Consider the following 21,791-nt stretch of genomic DNA (forward strand, 5'->3'; position numbering starts at 1 on the left):
TATTTATAATTACATAAAATGATAATCAAATGTCTATATTTTATATTTTATATAGTATATACGTGCAAATATGACCCCATAAGCAATCACCAAAATACGGTTATGATTCAAAAAATTATATATTATATTACATGCATTATTCAATATACGAGTAAATAATAAAATATTTACAAACAACAAATAATACAATAATATAATATTTAAATAATTTAAATGGAAACATTTTTCTATGTACAAATTGAATAATCGTTTATTTAAAATTGAAAGCAGAAGAAAAATTTCAATAAAAATTTGAAGGCGGTTATAAGCTCCTTATATTATTTTATTAGTCTTATAATCATGGATTATACACAATCATCGATTCTCCCTCCCCAACACGCACACGCATAAACACTCACCATTTAATCATCTCATAAGTATTTAACAAAGATTATTTACTGTACATATTAATTTTAATAATTAATTAGCATAAAATGTATAAGAACTTATTAGTTCCTTATTAATTTATATTAACCATAAATTACATGAATTAAATGTGAGAGTCTAACTATTTTCAAAAATCCAAGTGGTACTAAGCATATTTAAGCTCTCCTCCAAATTCACTTATGGGCTAACAATAAGAAGACTGTTTTTATTTTTGCAACCAAATTTCAAATTCACCGAGGCAATCAATCGGCTCAAATCCAAGTATATACCCTGTAATAATAATATAATATAATAATTTATTATATACTATATTTTTAGTACAAGTCATAGAATATAAACGTCTGTAACGTTAGCCACCCTACTTTAAGCTACATATCCCAGACTTTCACATTGTTTTTCAATTAATTTGCTATAATTTGATAAAAATAAAATCATTATCCGTTCATATTTTATTTATTTATTATTTTTTATATACTTATCTACCTTTAATATTATAAAATTTTTAATAAAGCTAATATTTTATATTTGTTATTATATATAATTTAAAAGTTAAGATATTTTGTTTGAAATTAGTTGTGTGATTTAAAAATACTTGTTTACTTACTAAAAATGACACTAATATACTTACTACATACAATTTTATATATAAAATATAAAATATTTTTTATATTTTGCATATATTTTAATAGAAATAAGATATGTATATGTACGAGTATCATAGACCTTATAAGGTATGTGGTTTAGTATAAACTATAAAGTCTATGATATGTACATGTATAGATTATTTTAGCTCGTGACTCGTGTGTTAACAATATAATGACCGGTGTCCGACACAATCGATATTACCAATCTTTTTTTAATATTATGAAATATAGTTTTATGTATTTGGCACTTTGTGAATGGACAAAAACAAAATGTCTTGGTGATCACGAGTCGAACCACATCGAATTAGTCTGTATACTTTGGTGTCACTAAATGAAAACTTAAAAAGTAATCGATCCCTCAATAAAATGTAATGTTTTGATTTGAATAATTGTTATTTCTTCCAAATTCTCAAACATTGTTCGTGTCAATCAGTTTATAACGATTATTGCTTTTCGGATCGGGACCAGTGATATTATGTACTATAACGCTAAAACGGTTAAAAGCAGTCTCAAAAAAATCAAACTAAACTCTACACAGCTATATAATATTATGATGGTCACGCGAGTTTTCCAATGCGAAACATCACAGCAAATTATTATTGTGAGTTTCGTAAACATTATATTAGGTATAATATCATAAATATCATAATATTGACTCGTATACATACATATATAAGCGCCGCTTTCCTAGCTGGTACGTATCACATGGCACCCGCTGCATTGGGTGACGTGTGTATAATAATATATATATATGTTTAATTTATATACAGTGATACACTGCCCGTATACATCCCAACACAATATAATTTACAACTTATATATTTATATATTATACACGAAATATGCGTCTGGTCGGAAAATGCGAACGTATAATATTATATATATATATATATATGCTCACGCGAACGAGACTTCTTACCTTGACGATGACGTTATTATGTCGGGACAGACAAGACACGTCAAAACACACTTATACGGTGCGTATTGAAATATGGCATATTATAATATATATACATATATATTATGCGTATATATATATATATCACTGGTATGGCGCTTGTTATATTACGTACATGTGTATATAGTGCGCACACGATAGCCGTAAGACGACTGACGGGCCGTAACGTGTAAGGTACCTCCTTTAACATTACTGTGCGTAACTACCCAGAGGGCTCGGGGGAGATGTTTTTCGTCGGGCAGCGCTGGAAACCCGTGTTCGGGTACGGTTAGCACACGTGTTAAATAATGCGAACGGGACCACACGGTGTCGTCGGTTTCTCGGTTTCACGTATATCTTTTCCATCGTACTCGCGACATATTATATATCGTTTAGGCGATATACCTCCCATATATATATATATTTATTATAATATCATATTATGCTTATGGCAAATAATATTACGTTATTATATGCGTCGACCGAACGCATAACGATATACTCCTTTGGTAGTAAATAGTAATACGATATATTCGAAAACGGGACGTTTATCCGATTTCGGTTTTCGACGTATCAACATGTCGAGTTTGACCGCGTTTAGTATATTTATGTATAGTATAGAGAGAAGGGTGTCGAAAGCGTCAACTGCCCAAGTCGTCTACAGCATGCGGATTTTGAAAAGAAAATTGAAAACATTTCAATCAAATTTCTATTTCAGAGCCATTTCAATAGGTATTTTTATAAAATACTTTCACCATACGGCTGTGGATCACGGTGCGCAGTAAATATTTCGCCTCATTTTTTTTCAAGAGCCGATGGATTGCAATAGTGCAGTAGTCACTAGTCAGTATTTAAAAATAAAATTTATATTAAAAACATAGAATGATATTTTTTCAAATAACACAAAATATAAGATTAAAGTTATAAATAATTATAAATAAAACGTATAGTTAGAAAACTATTGACTGACAACTGACTCGTGCCATCTGAAGTCTGCGTATGTACAAAAATACTGAAAATATGTATATTATTTCGTAAATTAAACATATTTATGTGGCTATACAGTGCTACACAAGTATTAATAAATAAAAAAATCGATTGAAAATAGAGTATAGATTACATTGAAAAATTTCGTGAATGGCTCGACGAGTAATAAAAGCTAATAAAAAATAAAGTAAAATTATAGTTTTTCATTATTTATTAGAGAAAATAAAAATGTCACTATTTTTGGAAGAAAAATTTTAAATACAATTATTTCAAAAGCAATGAAGACAAAACAAAAATGTAAATACCTACCTAATAACAACATTTTAAATTTTTTTCTTTTAGGAAAATTGGCTGCTTTTTCAACTATATTTTTTATTATTTCTTTAAAAATATATGAATATATTATCTCGTTAGATAAAAGATATTATTAAAATATAAAATAAAATCATCAATACGTTTTATAGAAATTGAAATATTATTTTCATTTTACGTAATTATAAGAATGTTAGGCATATAGGATTAAATTTATTGTTAATAATATAGATAACAATAACATTTTAAATATTAATTAATGTAAAAAAAAAATAACCTAATCTAAATACTTAGGTATATTTTTGTTTGTTTTATTATTTGATCATGAACGATGAATCTATACAAATACGAGTTGTACTCATGTTGAAAAAATAATAGGTTTGTATACGGTATACCTATATTAAAACGAATAAGCCGCGTACTAATAAATTGTTTTCAATTCAACGTATTTTATATCGTTGAACAATTACAAACACGTGTTGAAAAAATCACCAATAGTTTTTGCCTTCTTGGTTTAAAACTTGGTTAAGGTTTAAGTATGAAATACTTGGTTGAATGTACATATATGGTATATGGTTTATTATATTAATAAACAAAATTATTTTGTTATGATGTTGATATTAAAAAATATATGGGTGGCACGTAAGCGTATAGCCTTTTTATTACTCTTGATATTTATCATTAGATTTATTTTTTATGCCAATTTGTATTCGTATTTTAATTTTTGTTAATTTATTTGATAAAATATCACATATTATCAAATACAATGATGTTCTAAAATCTAGAAAAAATATAAATAAATAGGTATCTACTTTTGAAAAACCCTAACCTATATCCTGTATCCTGTGAAATGTTAACTTAATTTTATTCGATGAAATAAATGTGTTTTTTTTAAAGATTAATTTATTAAAAAAAAAAAGTTACATACCTAATATACTCTGTAGTAAACGTACTTAATATATTATAGGCTATAATTTATAGCTAAGTATAATTTAAGTATTTATTTTGTAACGGTATACACGAGTAGATTATATAGAAAATTTGTGTATTGTCATTCTGAATTATGTAACTGAATTGAATATCCTATAATCAACAATAATAATTATAATAATACGTTTTACAGTAATACTTGGGAGGAACATTTTTTTTCTATATAACAGAAACATACGAGTATTGATTAGTGATTACGCTGCATGGTAATTTATCGAAATAATAATATGAATAATAACATTATATTATAGGTACGTTTCAGACATATAAAATAGGTACAGGTGATAACCGCATAATATAATATGACTGGTGTCGTTCAAAAAATACATAAACATTCACACGCGACATACGTCTACTCTAAATTTTATACCAAATTACAACAGATAATATTATCATATTATGTCGTTATAAATCATAATCAATTAAAAATATGTATAACGACACCATATAGACGACTAGATGAGTTTATCAGATTATTTTTCATTTTATATACTGTGGGATTATGTTTGATTTGTACATCATGTCATAACATATTACATTTTAAGTGGTCTTTTCCTATCGTGTAAGACACATATTTCCATTAATGACAATGATTATTTAATTTATTAAAATTATTATTACTATATATTATTACAGTTATTACATAGTTTAAAAAATAATACGAAATTATTATGAATGCCGATGACTGCAATACGTGTTTTTTTTATGGATATTAACAGATCATGAACTAATAATCGGTTACTTGACTGATGTGACGATTAGAAATTTATTTCAGAAGTTTCACACTTACATTTCACATTTGACATACCTACACACCCGCAGTTTGAAAATTAAACGTCAATTGTTTTAATCAACTAACAATACAATTAATTTATGTAACTTTATATCAATATAATACAGAGATATCAATAGAAACAACGTTCTAAAAACTAATCAAATGTTTAATACTGTCTAACACTATTGAAAACATAAACATAAACCGCGTAATTTATGTGCGATAATGAATTATAAATATTGTGTTGAGCGCGTTAAATGATTTTGTCACTATAACACTAAACGGCTAACCACATCAAAAGTAATAAAGTCGGTTTTATGGACTAGAGCGAAACCCCACATAATATATCACTCATTAGTCATTAGCAATAAAATACAAACTAAAACATAATTTAATCTCTTTGTCGGGCAACACGGTCCTATTATAACACATTAAACAATTAACTGTTCGGCATGATTAGATTCTGATAACGCGATACAGCGTCAAATAAAACTATGCAGGAATAGTAACCAAATGCTACGTACATATTTTTTAGGGCTTATATGAGCCGATTCATGTTTTAGTAGTTCTATACGCAATACGCGTATAGTGTTTTTGACGGCTGAATATTTCAAAAAATATCTAAATTATATATAATAACGCTGTTTTCAACATTAATTATTTTAAAATTTAAATTAATACCTCATTATCATAAAAAATTTCAAAAACATAACGTTCTTTAAAGGCTTTACATATTATACAGGTTTGTTTTATTGTAGTTACATCATATTATATACATATAACTTTATTTAAATAAATATTTTTACGTTGGCACAATTATTATATTTACAACAATTGTAAAAACTTAGTTTTGTATTTTTTATATATATATATATAAGGAAGAGGTAATCGTTGATACCGATTGATACGAAAACCATTACCTGGAAACTCGCCGAGATGAGTGTATACACATAAAATAAGGAACGCAACAATTTAAAAAATGCATTTAATTCGATCACGTTTTATCGGCGGCACATTGACATATTGCACGAATCAAACTCTTATTACTACTACTACTACTAATACTACTACTACTACTACTACTACTACTACTACTATAATAATAATAATGATAATAATAATATACGTGAGCGGTACATTTTATATATGGAGCACACCAATTAACTCGGTGTTTATAGCACAGGTGATCCAACGACAGATTTAGTAATGTCAGCCATGTGGCCAACGTCATCGGATTTCCCACGGACACACGCGACAACTTATATGGTGTACCGTGTTCGTGGGAACACTATATAGTCTTTTTTAAAAGCCTCGTTTTGGGGGTACATTATTTGATTTACGTGGTCTTGACGGGAACAATTTATATTTTTGAAATTATACTTTATTGACTTGGTGTCGGTATAATAATAATATTATGTCTCGGCGGCACAAAAACAATACCCACTTTACGGCTTGTTTACAACTATTATGACATTTTTTTCACCACAACTCTCTCATTCTTCAGACGGTAATTAAATAAATCTAAGATTTGACAATAAGTGAGGTAATGTTCGGTTACATATTAAGTGCCACCTCATTTAACAAAATATGCGTGTTTTCGCGCGAATGCAAAATGCAAAATAATATTATGGTGACAATTTATATAGTTGAATAAGAATCTTAGTGATAATTAGGTACCTATGTGTAAAAATAATTGAACTGTAACATATTTTACAACATTAAACTAATATAAAATCATTATTTTTTTAGGCTATATAACTCTGTATCAACTGTACTTTATGTTTATACTCTATAATATACTATAAATATATTATATTAGATATATACAGTATACTATATATACTACATTCTACATACATATTAATTTATAAATTAGGTCCTTATCTAATTGATTATAAACCTGTTGTGTATAATATGTCTTTATAACAAAAATTCAGGAACGATATTTATCATTATCACCAATTCGCTGTATGCTGCATTCGAAAATATTTTCTAATATTTTAATAACATTATTTACATTATATGATATTAAAATGTCAAAAACCTACTTGCAATGTATCCAATATATATTTTATTTTTATTTTGCTTTTATACACATTTAATGTCATAATTTATTTGATATTTCAATGCATAAATAATCCATACGGTATTGTTCGTAAAATAAAAAATAAAACGTGACAAAAAACTGTGAAAACTAATTTAATATAATTTATTCGAAAATAACGCATATAGTATTATACATGGCTTGCCTAGTAATAGATATCTATAAGTTTCCGTCTAAATCTGGATAAAAATTCAACAGGATACCAGAGTAGAGACTGGTTCCGGCTTTCAGCTCCACTCATAATCTAAAAACAAAATATACTAAACAATTAAGAATCAAAAATAGTATGAAATAATTTGTATAAACTATTTTTATAATTTATAAATTATACTCATAAGCCATAATAGCAGCCAATAGAAATATGAATTAAACACTGAATCTCTAATATTGATTATTAATATACTTACATTAAAAAACTGTGTGATTAACAAAGCATACTCATTACTATTTTTTCATTTAAAAATAAATTTATTTTAATTTGAGTCATTAGAATTTTTAAATATAATTAGACCATAATATAATATACAAATTATTAAGAATTTGTATACCTACTATTTAAAGAACGTTCTGTGGTGATACAAATTTCTGTTTTTCAAATAAGAAGCTCCCCTCCCCTTTTACTGTAAATTATTAAAAGGATAGTTTTTTTGAAGATTTTTATTAACCTAAATGTTAATCAATTTTTTATTTTGATATTTTAAAATTTTCAAAAAAATGATTCGTTAAATAATTTGTAATAGAAAAATGATATTTTCATTTGAAAAATAGAAGTTCACATCTCCACAGGACACTTCTTAAGTATCTAAAGTAGAAACTATCTCATGAATTTAAAAATAATGTCATAAGTATATTTAAAAGTTCCGAAAATCGGATTTTTAAAAACTGTATTTTTGAAGATGAAAACCCATCTTTATAAAAATAAATTTCCAATAATAGGATTGTATTTTATATCTACATACTACATATGAATTATTTTAATGCTAATCTTTAAATTCATTTTACTATTTAAATTGATAACAATAAATATATTAATAAATAAAGTTCACGATTGACAATTTATAATAATATATACTATAATAGTTCAAGTATAAAAGAATTTTTTTCCAATTACAATGAAGATTTTGTGTAACAAGTTATATTATTTCATAAACATGTTTAATTGTATTATGTTCAATGCTTATTAGTTATTAGTAGCAGAGGATCTTCTTATTATTGACTTAATGATGATCTAAGTGTTGTCTTTATAATTTTTAATTTCGAAAATGAGCGTTTGTATGTACTGAGTACATAAATACATGATATAATTAATATAAATGTATATTATATTCATAAATGCAGCTAACTATATAGTAATTACATTTATAAAATTGTTTCATAACACAATAAGGTATACAAATTTTACAAAATTAATTTTTATAAGGTATGTTCTATTGGTAGAAATTTAGAATTATTGATTTTTTTCACCATTTACCGTATGTATTGAAATATTTATCGTCTTATTTCGAATTTTTCTAATTCTTTAAATATAATATCTCACCCTCAAATGATTTTGCTTAATTGCTTCTGAATCATAAGACGATGCACTGTATCAATTCTTCCTCAGTGATATTAAGTTTTTGTTCCGTAATTTCACAAAAAAAAAATGTTAAAAATCAATTTCAACAAGCCAATCATGACCTATTATATATATCCATTATCCTCCATCTATTGTGCTTATTGTAAATATATTTTATATAGATTGTACAAATAAAAATAAATATGACAAAAAAAAATATATATATTTCTATAAAATACTTAAAATAACAATAATTTTTATTTCTATAAATTTATTTATATGGAAAAATGTTGATGACTGCAAAATGTTCTTATTTAAAAAAATAATATATTTTCGATTATCAGAAATGATATTGTACGAAATACCTGTATTTATATAATTTTAAACTATCGAAGTCAACAAATGCACTTCAATTGATAATTCATCTGGCATTTTATTTGTTCAGATAATACTGTTTTAATGCAAATTTTTATTATCAATTTAAAAGTTTTTTTTTTCTATTACTTCGGTAAAATATTTAAGTTGTTAATGAATTTTGTCAAAATTGTCAGACGTACCTATGAATAATAATTTCTGAGCAGTTCAAGAGGTCCAATTAACAGTGGGCCTAATCAGATTAATTAGCGAGATTGCACTGAATATACATAAAATGTGAAAAAAATTAGTTTTTTTTTAAGATATTACTTACTAATTACTTATTATTTATTAATTTATTAAACTTGATTATAATGAATTTTCTGAACATGTTCATAAATTCTACATAAATAAAAAAATTGTACGAGTAGTTTCCGAGATATTAAAATTTAAATTCAACAACTTTCTAAGATTACAATAATTATTTGACAAATTATAAAACACAATACGTTAAAAAAAAAAAATTAATAACTAACGAAAAAAGTAAATCCGTTACGACAAAACTGATTGAATCGTTTTATATGTTGTTAAATTGAAAAAAATTCATTTCATTACATTATTATTATAATGTTCTATACACTGAACGCGTTAATGTAAGCGTATAGAATAACAACGGACATCGGCAGATGACTCGCGTTCTATGTTATAAATTTAACTCGTCAGTACGTGAAACGATGTTTGTTTAACATACGCGTGCGTAAATATTATACTTACACAAAAATATATATTATACATGTCTTATAAATCGGTTATTCGATAATAATAGTCGATCATTCATAACATTGGTATCTTTATAACGCTCGTTATTATTTTTTTTTTCCTAAAGATTACAATAACGGTTATTATTAAGCTTTTATTATACCCGGATCCATGTGGCGTTTTGTATTTATAAACTTTGAAAAATTAATAACGTGTAAGTTCGTAGGGGCCGATGGTCGGGCGCAGATAACCCCGCCGCCGTGCCGACGACGACGACGGCGACGACCGCGTGCATATTATATTATAGTATATCATATTATACGCGCGTACAATATTATTATAGCGCATAGGCGCCAGAATATATTATTTACCGCCGAACGGCCATCTGTTTTAGATACCGTGCCCGGCGTTGACAATCCGTTCCGTTGCGGACACCTTATGTATTATATTATTTCCAATACAAATTCCAGACCCCGAGACAAGCCGAAATTCACCGATGAACACGATATTTAAAATAAACAAAAAGGTGGTGGCGGACTCGGCGTCGTCCTGCTCGTCGTCGTCGTCGTCGTCGTCTACGCGGAGATGTATACGAGACACAAGTCATACGTATTATAACGTCGTGTAAGTTACAATATACTCGTCGGCCACGAATGAAATCGTATATACATATATACGTACACTGCACGGGTTTGATATCATATCATAATATAATAATATACGCGTAATATACAACGCCGACCGTGATAGTCACACCTCGCGGCTAGAGTCATCTGTGTTTTTTCAGTTGTCTATAATAAATAATAATATCGTATTATATTTCAAAGAATGTACAAAAACAAATTGTATTTCAATAAAGATTTTTCTTCAATTACATCATATTGTTTGATTTGTTATTTTATAATCTGACACGCGTTTTACACTTACTTACACCCCTTGTAAACATCATACAACTATACAAGTATACATCATCACTACGTCAGTATATATATATATATACCCAGAGGCCACTGGCTCGGAACTGAGTGAACTGACCAGTTTGTGGTGTTCATTTAGGGTATACCTACTATATATGTTACATTTTTTAAATGAAAATTTAGTAAGGCATATTTGAGTATTTTAAAAATATTATCATAACAATATCGATCTTTTGAATAATATTTTTACTTTATTTTTCGCTATTGACTTGAAAATTACAAAATCATTTTCTATAAATTATATCAATATAGATTCCATGAGATTCGGTAAGGATATGTAGTTTCATAGTTCAACCCTTATAGGTGTTTATAGAGTGGCTAACACATGAATTTTATTTCGGTATAATATTTTGTTTATAGGTACATATAATATATTTATATATTATATTATGTATGTGACTTGTGTGAGTATAAAGACATAAAGTTATTGCTATTGATTACGTCATATAACAAAAAAGTTATTATGATTGAATATAATTTTCTATACCTGTTGTATAATGATTTGTCACTTAAGCTGATAACGATAAAGTTATTCTATAATTAAATTACTGCTATTATATATATAGACATATAGTCATATAGGTGATAAATAATAATCAATGTGTGTGATTGGGATTTATACAAGCACCGTATTCAGGATCAATTTTTCGGGGGGAGGAGGGGGGATTTAAAATATTTATAATACATGAATTAAAAATATATTATTAAGTTTATAGTTATTTTCTTTCTACTTTAAAAATTTCTGGGGGGGGTATGAACCCCCCTTGTGTATTCGGGCTTGGATTGATATGCTAAAACAATACTCGGCCAATTTTATTAAAAAAACGATTGAGTATATTTCAACAGAAACAAAACGGAAACGATAGATAGATTATAAATTATAATAAATATATATGTTCGTTTAATTGCTAATACACATATTATTATAGTCAGGTAATATCTAAATTACGTGCATTATACCAAACCGCATTGGCACAATATTTTGCATACGCATTAGTATATTACTATTGAAATCCCAGTAATTAGAGTATATCTGTATTAGAATAGAAACCACGTATATTAGCTATTATGAGTGTTATGTATAAAAGGCAAAATGTTTATGGTTGTGTCTTATGGAATCAAAAAATAATCGACCGATCTTGACGACTCAAGAAAGATTAAACCTAAATAGATTTAACCAGTTATTTTAGGATAACTTACCCGCTATTAATAATGTTAAAATCATAATCACGTATTCCTTTATTTCTGTTTACAATAGGATATGCGTAACTAAAAAAGCTTCTTATTACTATTCGCCACAGGTTGATGGATTATCTCTGCTTCAGTGACACAACTAGGGAGGGGCGGGGGTGCAAAATGGTCTTTAGCACCCCTTGTTTATTATACCTAACAATTATTATTTAAGTGAAATACCATCAATTGGTAAACTGTCAACAGTTTTAGCACCCCACGTTTTAGAGGTCTAGTTGCGCCTATGCTCGGCTTCATTTATCCCTTCGCCAACCTGATTATGATTAATACAGCAATTAATAGCAGCGTCGGGTTACCCTACAGGCAAAATAATCAGGTGATTGGAGTGGCAAATTTGGCGCACTTAAAATATAAAAAATAAAATATATTATAATTTGATACGGCGGCGAATTTCCTGCTTGTAGGCGGCAAATCGCTTAACCCGCCACTGGCAAATAGTTTATAAATATTAGTATAACATAATATTTTTAAAATTAGTATGAAAAGGCGGTAAAAAATATTATATAAACACCTGTAGGATAACAAAACTTTGAGCATGTTTGTATCTAAGTAGGTGGCTAGCTAATTATGTTTGGAAATTTATTTAAATAAAAATTACTTAGATGATAATTGGTTAGCCGTAATCGAGGTAGTCATTAAGAAGTGTGTTGACATTTCGACGAAATTAGTTTTGTTACATATATATTATATTACGGCGGATCTTCTCCGCTCCTATTATCAATTATAAGTACAGAATAATAATTATACAGAAAACGATTACCAATTACGGGTCATACATGTTTTCATATTGTCAGTTAATATAATATGAAATATTTATAGCCACTGGTAGAGTGGTGCAATCAGATATTTGAAGACTTATTGTTATTTGTTAGTATTGTGGAATACCTGGGTGCTTAATACAATATACTACCATTACTATCCTGCAGTCTTACAGTAACTTAACCTTCAAAAAAAGCAGAAAAAATCCAGTATATTTTCTCCATTGAACGGAAAAACATTGAATTATATACATATTTATATTTGTTTTATCAATGTTATATGAATAATAAATATAGGTATATCTTTTTTACTTTCATTATTTAGTTGATATGGCAATTGTAAATCTGTACTCTGTAACAGCTAGAAAAATAAATTTGGATAAAAATAAAAATATTATATCCAGTTCAAAAACATTTATACAATATAAAAATATATAAATATTTCAAAATATCAATGGTTTTTTTGTTTTTGTTATTCGAGTACACTACCGTTGTTAGCTAATTAAGTAATAACAATATATTTTTAATGGCATAATACAATTTAGTGCTAGCCTCTAACTATATAGGGAAATACCAAAATGTCCAATCTAAAAAAATTATTATTCCAATATATTACTCTAAGAAAAATAACAAATTCCTCATTACACATATATCTGATCCATACATCCAAACAATTATTTGAAAAAACAAAAAGTATATCTATAAAAGAGATTCTACAATCACCGCACCTTTACTCATTACTCTTACCCTATACCACAGGACGCAGATTTTTCTCGAAATTATTTTTCAAAAAAGTTTACCATACTCATACCATAATAACACATCGGTACGATCAACGTTTTATCTAAATCACGTGTAATTATAGCAATATCGTAGATGCCTAACAATAATAAGTGAATAATGTTATGATGGATATCATCTTTATGGACCGTACTCACTCAGGCGTCTGCGCGCGCGTACCTACTAAAGACTTGCATGGATCAGGCTAAGCCCGGACCTGTCCGAAATTGGCCCGGCCCGGGTAGCTTTAGGGACGCGCCGGACTTAAATGTAGTTGAAGCCGGGCCGGACCGGGCTTGAATTTTTATATATCAATTATATTAAATGTTTTTATTATAAATATGTTGTTATAACTTATAAGTAAATTATAGTAATTGTTTATAAATACAATATTAAAAAAAAAAAAAAAAAACCATAAAAAATTGACCTATCCGGGCCGGACTTACAACAAATGGTTACCGGACCGGACCGAACTTACTTAAAAAATTACCAGGCCGGACCGGGCTGAAAATTATCGGCCCGTGCAGACCTCTAGTACCTACATCAAGTTCGACGACGACACAACGTGTAGTGTACCTACACGATATATAACGTCAACCGATTTACGTATATATATATTACGATGACGATGACGATATCGACGATGATGATGATGATGATGATGATGATGATAATAATAATAAGAGTGCGTATATATATAATTTACAGATATTATTTTTTGAGACGACTGCAGCGCGAGTATAAACGGGCCATGTGCTCCGCGCGGCTCTCGGATTGGCTGAGATTCGGCGGGCTTGGGCGGGGACCCCCGCGGGTGCACCCCGGCTGGGCCCTGGTGCGGGGGCGGAGGCTGCGGTGCATCGTCCGCGCGCGGAGATGACGAGCGGCGCGCCGTAGCCAGCAACAGTGATCGAGGAGACACGTCACCGCGGGGACCGGACTGCAGCAGAGCTATGCACACGACGAACGCTGCACTTATCGCCGGTTGCACCGCCACCATGGACCAGTTCGCCGACGAATACCTGCAACAGCATCGGTACGCCGCGACCGCCGCCTGCACCGCGGCCGACTATCACTGCGGCAGCAATCCCTCCGAGTGCGATCCGGCCGCCGCTGCGTACCCGCAACACCATCACGTGCACCACAAGGACGGCGGCGAGTACTTCGCGGAACCATCTTATTACCACGACACGGCAGCCGCCACCGGTTATTGCGGCGGTTACGGCGGTCCGTACGACGCATACAGCGACAACAATTGGTCGTCGTCGCCACAGGAATATTCGTCGTCCGGCGCCGGCGGGGTGGTCGACGGGTCGCAATGGTACTGGACGCCGTCGGACGTCGGCGGACTGCCGCAACTGACGCCACTGACTCTGCATCCGCCGCCACCGCCGCCGCCCGTACAGTTGGCCCCGGAACTGCAGGTCGGTTTCTGCGACGGCGACGGCTTCCGGTCCGCCGAACATGGCCTGTTACAGTTTCAGCCCGGTCGCGGTGCTACCGATCAAACCACATGCAGCACAGCCGCCACCGCTGCGTCAGCAGACCAATTCTTCAGTAAGTGCGCATTGCCCACATATTATATATACGTCAACACTCGCGTACCTGTATATATTATATTCCTCCGTGATTAGAAATAAGCGTTTATACGTTCCTATAAACGAGTATAATGTACTATATAGTATATGTATTAGGAGTGACCAGGACGAGGCTCTTGAGCCGCATGAGGGACTCTTGACGTCAAGCTTAGAGTAATATTACTATTTTATAAACATATCTTAATCTTAACAATGTGGCTCGCTTAGAATCAGCTTCATAAATTGACGGCTTCTAAAATTAAGGGTAGTGGTCACTCTCGGACTCCGCGGTATATATAGTATATTATGTCATAATACTGCCTATAATATGTACATCAGGATAATATAATTGAAAAGGTGTAATCAATGAGCGTGGTTAAAGGTGTTAACTGACATTTTTAAAACTTATAAGAAGGCGACATTTAACACCTTTATTCGTATTATATACTTGTATACTGTGAATTTTCGAAAATAATGATTAGGATTAGCTGTTATAATGTTTTGCTAAAATGTGTAATACCTAAATCCTAAAATAAGTTTATGCATATGATAAAAACAATTTCTTGTAAAATTTTAATGAACACCAGAAAACCTTATTTTTCCATTCATCTTTTTAATTATTTATTACGCTACGCGTATATGAGTACAGTAAAACTATTCTAAAACTTAGAATTTAGATAATGAAATAAAATACTCTCGGGTAGGTAGTTAACTCGTACGTACAGTTCTTAATTAACTAGGTATTAACCTGAACCTGCTGCTGCAGTCTGTAGGGATGCATTGTGATTCATGAAAATACCTATACGTCTAAAATACATTACCTTTATCTATCGTATGTCATTAATGTAATTGTAAACGTATATGTAATATGTATTCAATATTCATATTTGTTTCCTAAACAAGTTTCTCGTATTAAATATTTCTATCTACCATAAATCAAGTTTTATAATATTATACAAACCAAAAAAAAATTCAAACAGAAAATTTGATAATATTATTTCTATAGCATCATTATACTGCAGTAGGTACGTACAATGTAAACCTACTAAATGTACCTATTACCTACAACGCCTATTTATATTTATACAAATTCTAATCAGGGCTCAGAACTTCGTGCATTTACACAATTTATAGGAATAAGCTATGTATTGAAAATATGATTTAACACAAACTCGTCTCAAAATACATACAACATACAACGCAATTTCAAAAATGTATGCTGCATATTTTTGCATATTTAAAGATTTTATACATATTAACGCATTTTGTTAATAATTTTTAAAAACTTAAGACTTGAACTAAAAATGGTAGAAGTACTACGTGTCTACGTACCTATTTAAAAATAAGATTACGAAGCCCTTCTAAGAATTTCAGTACATAAATGAGACATTTTCTACTTATTATGTCTTAATTATTGAGAACGCGATCATTTTAATATGTAGTTACAAATATAGGCACATAGGAACAATAATTGCACATAATACTCGTATAGATAGAAGATAAAAGGAACATCATCCATTTTAGCTATACAGTATACCGTGTATTGTGTATAGATGCTACATTTTGCATAAACTCGTGTAAATTTAATACTACTCAGCAGTCAGCGACTATAAGACAACATTTTTAATTTGCCTAAGGACGTTTACACTCTTTAAAAAATAAAAACATTAATCATAGTACCTAACTAATTATTAATTCATTGTATACATCTATAAATTCTAAACTTAATAACTTAATGAAATCTAAGAATATTATTGTTATAAAAAATTCTACATGATTCTAATACTAAACGTTAATAGTACAAAATTAATTTACAGTCAAAATTGTCGATAATAATATAGGTCGAAAGTTAAAAAGTGTAAAATATATACATATTATAATTTATAAATATAAATACATAAAAACCAAGAAAACCAAGAAAACCCAATTTTAACGTTGTAGTTCTAAGAGTTCTAATCAATTTTTATGAAACATTAATTGAACATAAAATAATAAATAAGAGTCTTGTGATGTTATAATTTTAATTATAACTAAATAAAAGTAGGTATAAGCTTATTTATACAGTTTGATTTATGAGGAATGCATGCACTCCTGGCTTCTTTTATCCTTTGACTGTGTATTTTTTTTTTCAAATTTTAATTTTTGAAATTTTTAAATGATTCAATTTTTTATGCTTATCTACATAAAGAATGCGGGCGGTATCCTTTAGTGAAACAATTTTATTTTATTCAAATGAGAATCTTCCCCTTTTGCAGTAAATTGTTAAGCGGATGATGCATTTTTGAAAACTTTGGTGTACCTAACACTAAAATGAAAACTCGGACTATTAGTTTCTTAGTTATTAAACTATTTATTGAAACTTCATCCATTAAGGATTCAAGAATTAGGATAATATCCCTTAATAATTGTTTTACGTAAAATATGGCTAGTGGGCAGTGGCTACTAATTTATTTACCTATAGTCTAGTCTCTGATGGGTATTTATTGGTTATTATTATTAGACAGATTTTAAACGTACACAATTTTAATACAGATATATTTTAATTAATAATATTGATATTATCATTTTGAAATCCATATATCTTCTAGATCTATAATCATGAACTATTGTCCTAAGTAGAGACATTAAATTAAATAACCTAAAAACTACTCGTTTCGCTGTCTTTAAAATTTCAATCCAAACACTTGATGTTCACAAACATCATAATATAAAAAAGAATGGATCTTGTTTGAAAAAGAAAAGTTTGTATCTACAAAGGACACTCATTAAATGGCATACAAATCAAAATATTTCAAAATTATTATGGTCTTTAACTACCTATGTAGCCGACTATACTTCAATTAAAAATAATTCCAAAAATCAGAATTTCATATAATAAATTGTGATATAAAAAGTAAGATGAGCACATGCTATGTAAATTGATATCGTTTATACGACTCTACTTACATCTACTTACATAAATGTCACATCTTAAGGTGTATACTGTATATACTGTTTTACTAACAATCAAAGTTAATTAAATATTTGATAAAAATAAACAAACATTTTCAAGTAGATTAGGGACATAAACGAAGCTATACAGGTCAGTTGGCCTAATAGCTAATTCTGGCTTAGTAGAAAACCTAATCCTAGTTACCCTATACTTCGTAATGTTATATTCTGTGATAATACCGTACATTCATAATTCATATAAAAATAATATTACAATCTTAAAGTATGCTTTGATGATTTGATTACTTATACCTATTAACACAGACAAATTTGTACCTTTCTATAAATTATAAATGCACATTTAAATTGTTTAACTTAAATAAATAAATAAATAGTAAAATTACATGTCTTAAGGTTAAGGCTTGTTATTTTTTTGCTTTTTAGTGTAGCCATAGAATTAACTTCATTTTTTAGTGTTTGTTTTTTTTTCAATTATTTATACCTACTCGATAAGTTAAAAAGTCACTTATTTGAGGTACCATGCGTGTTTAATTTTAAACTTATAAATCGTAATCTACGCATTATCATTTGGACATACCTATTTAGAATTATTCTTCTGGGCATTGACAAACAACTAGTTGCAAATCAAATACGTAGATGGTATCTAGCATTCTAGCATGACTAAATAAATTAAATATGAATAAAATAATAGATCATCATGGGTTAAGTCTTAAGGGGCCGCTACACCAGCATTTGTTTTCTCTGTCGATCTCCCACATAATATAGGAATACTCTTCTTTATAAAATATATAATAGGTGCTTTTGCACTAAACTGAACCAGAGAGTCGTAATCGTGGAAATGCAGAGTATCTTTATTCCTATATTAAATGGGATATAGATAGAGAAAACAAATGCTGGTGTAGCGGCTCCTTAAGTAGATAAACATTTTTAATATTATTTATCTTAACATTAATGAGGTTTGGTTCTATTGATCAGTTTTTTCTTTGTCATATTAATTTAATTTTCTGAAATGTATTTATTAAATTTATAGTTTAAACTACCTATCTTGAAGAATAATAAAACTGAAATTAATTGAAAGGTAATATCTAATATTATTTTTATGTATGTTATAGAATCAACTTTGAATGATAAGCCAATAGTTAGCAGATGCGACCAAAAAAAATCTATGAGTAAATCATCAACGAACCAAAGACAAAGAGCCAAACGAAAACCTCGAGTACTATTTTCTCAGGTATAATTACATACATGTTTTTATATTATTAAATGCATAGGTAAAAAGTACAAGACATAATTGGGGAGGTTTAGAGGTAATCAACATCCCCAGTTTGAAATTAGCACTCTTAAAATATACACCATGAGTGAACTGAAAAATAAGAGAAGAATCTATTAAAAAATGTAGTTTATTTTTAATTTTTATATTTACAATCTGTAAACAAAAAAATACAATAAACAATAAGTATAAAAGGTTACTAGACAGCTTAAATGAAGCAGAGCTTCCGGTGGCACTACTTTCACTTGAATTCTTTTTTTTCTTTAATATTTTTTTAAAATGGTTGCATGCCCAACTACACTTTAAGCGATGAGAAGGACTATCCAGTAGATAAATATAAAAGAGATTTTATGTTAGGAAATTTGGATTAGCTAGTGTTAGAATAGAAATGTTTTTAGTAAGTGGAATAAGTACTAAGAGAATAAGAATTTTCAAAAATATATAATACTTTAAATTTTAAACCCAATTTTAGCAACTGTTAATCATGATTTAAATTTTTAAAAATAGTCTACAATTTTTTTTATAAGAATTTAAAATATGAATGATCAATGATGGCAAATGTTCTTAAATATTTCATGAGTAACTAAAATATTAATTTTAATTACATTTTTGTACAATTAACATATAATATTTTTGTTTAATTATCTCTTTAGGATGTAATATCAGAATTGGAACACCGGTTCAATCAACAGCGTTACTTATCGGCTACAGAGCGAGAAGCAATGGCATTACGATTAAGGTTGACTCCAACTCAAGTAAAAATATGGTTTCAAAATCGGCGATATAAAAGCAAAAAGTTAATAACATCAGACTGTACAACATCGGATAACAATAAAAAGCCTCCCAGAAGACAATTTCCAGTAATAAAACATTGTTACACGGAGTTAACAAGTATGATAACAAACAATAATCAAAACTTCAATCATACCAACAAATATTTTAACATTTAATCACATTTTTACCAGCAATCTGTCAATATAAAAAATGCAATGAATAAATAGGTATTTTATAAGTAAACAATTGTTTTATGTATAATATTGTTAGTAGTATCACTATTACTATGAATTTAATAGAATTAAGTGGTCTGTATATATATATATATATGATTAATTATTATCCTATTCAAATTTTTAAAATGTTTTTTATACTAGTCTATTTGATTTAAAAAAAATAAATAATAATGTATTAATGTGTAAATCAAATGTATATATTATATAATTTATACCAAAGATTCAGCATGCACATAAAATGTAATTTTGTTTGTTTTTTAATTTGTAAACAATTTATTATGTGTAGTCTAGAACTAATTGAATGTTTACTAATTACTATAGGTAGGTACTATAAAAAAATATAACTTATAGTAGCTGTAGGTATAGTAAAAATTTACTTTGAACTGAAAATGTATTATACAAATAAAATTATTTGTTTTATTTCATAACATTGAATATTAAAAAGTGATTATTTAAAATTAATTTTACAAAAGTCAGTATTAAGACATTTACATTGTGTAGGCTCTACAAGGTTAGGTTAGCATTAACAAGATTGCTTAATACTTAATTGCTAGTTCTATTATACCTTTTTTCAATATCAACAAAATGTTTATATTTAATATTTATTATTTATCTATGTTATTAGTGTTGTCATAATAAGCTGTGTTAAGAATAGATACATAACATTACCTACTTAAAATATGATATCAACCATTACATAAATTACTCAAATTTAAATCAATAAAAATATACTATTTCCAAAATGGTCACGCTAATAAGTGATCGCTTTTTTAAACGATTCGTCTAATAGGAATGAGTAATTGTACTACTTGTTTTTAATTATTTCCTATACCACATCTACTTATTGTGTCATTATGTACAGATTGTAAAAAAATATGTATAAAGTCAAATAAATGTATTAGTTAAATCACTCAAATTCTTGTTATTAAATATTATATTAACATGGTTAACATTATCAAACTGTTGACAAAATAATTTTTATAGAGAATACTTTAATGGTCGATTTGGTACAATTAACACAAAGTATTGATAAATATTAAACTTTTATCTAAATATTATTAGAGCAACCATATAAATGATTACAATAAGTCAATAACCCTACAAACTAAAGCTATTTATGTTCATAATATAACAAGTAACTGTGGTTTAATCACTGATACAGTAATACCTGTAATATTTGATACATTATACCTAGCCATTCAGTTATTCATAAATAGAACCTAAAATGTATTATACAATAATATTAGTGAAATAATTGAGTATTTGAGAAAACTAAAATTCACATTTAATTGGATAATGGATATATCTAACAAATAAATATGGTATAGATAAATCTAAAAATAACTAATTAAAGAAAAAAATGGAAAAACAGT

The 21,791-nt window shown here is 28.6% G+C and overlaps 1 protein-coding gene across 1 annotated transcript; it reads left to right on the forward strand.

Moving 5' to 3' along the window:
- The first annotated feature begins 14,501 nt into the window (after positions 1-14,501).
- LOC132922489 (muscle-specific homeobox protein tinman-like) lies at positions 14,502-21,328 on the forward strand. Its single transcript, XM_060986046.1, has 3 exons — positions 14,502-15,166; positions 19,251-19,369; positions 20,062-21,328. Exons 1-3 carry the CDS (start codon positions 14,563-14,565, stop codon positions 20,356-20,358), a joined length of 1,020 nt encoding a protein of 339 aa, XP_060842029.1. The 5' UTR covers positions 14,502-14,562; the 3' UTR covers positions 20,359-21,328.
- The last annotated feature ends 463 nt before the right edge of the window (positions 21,329-21,791 follow it).

Source organism: Rhopalosiphum padi, chromosome 2, assembly GCF_020882245.1.
Source record: "Rhopalosiphum padi isolate XX-2018 chromosome 2, ASM2088224v1, whole genome shotgun sequence".
NCBI lineage: Eukaryota > Metazoa > Arthropoda > Insecta > Hemiptera > Aphididae > Rhopalosiphum > Rhopalosiphum padi.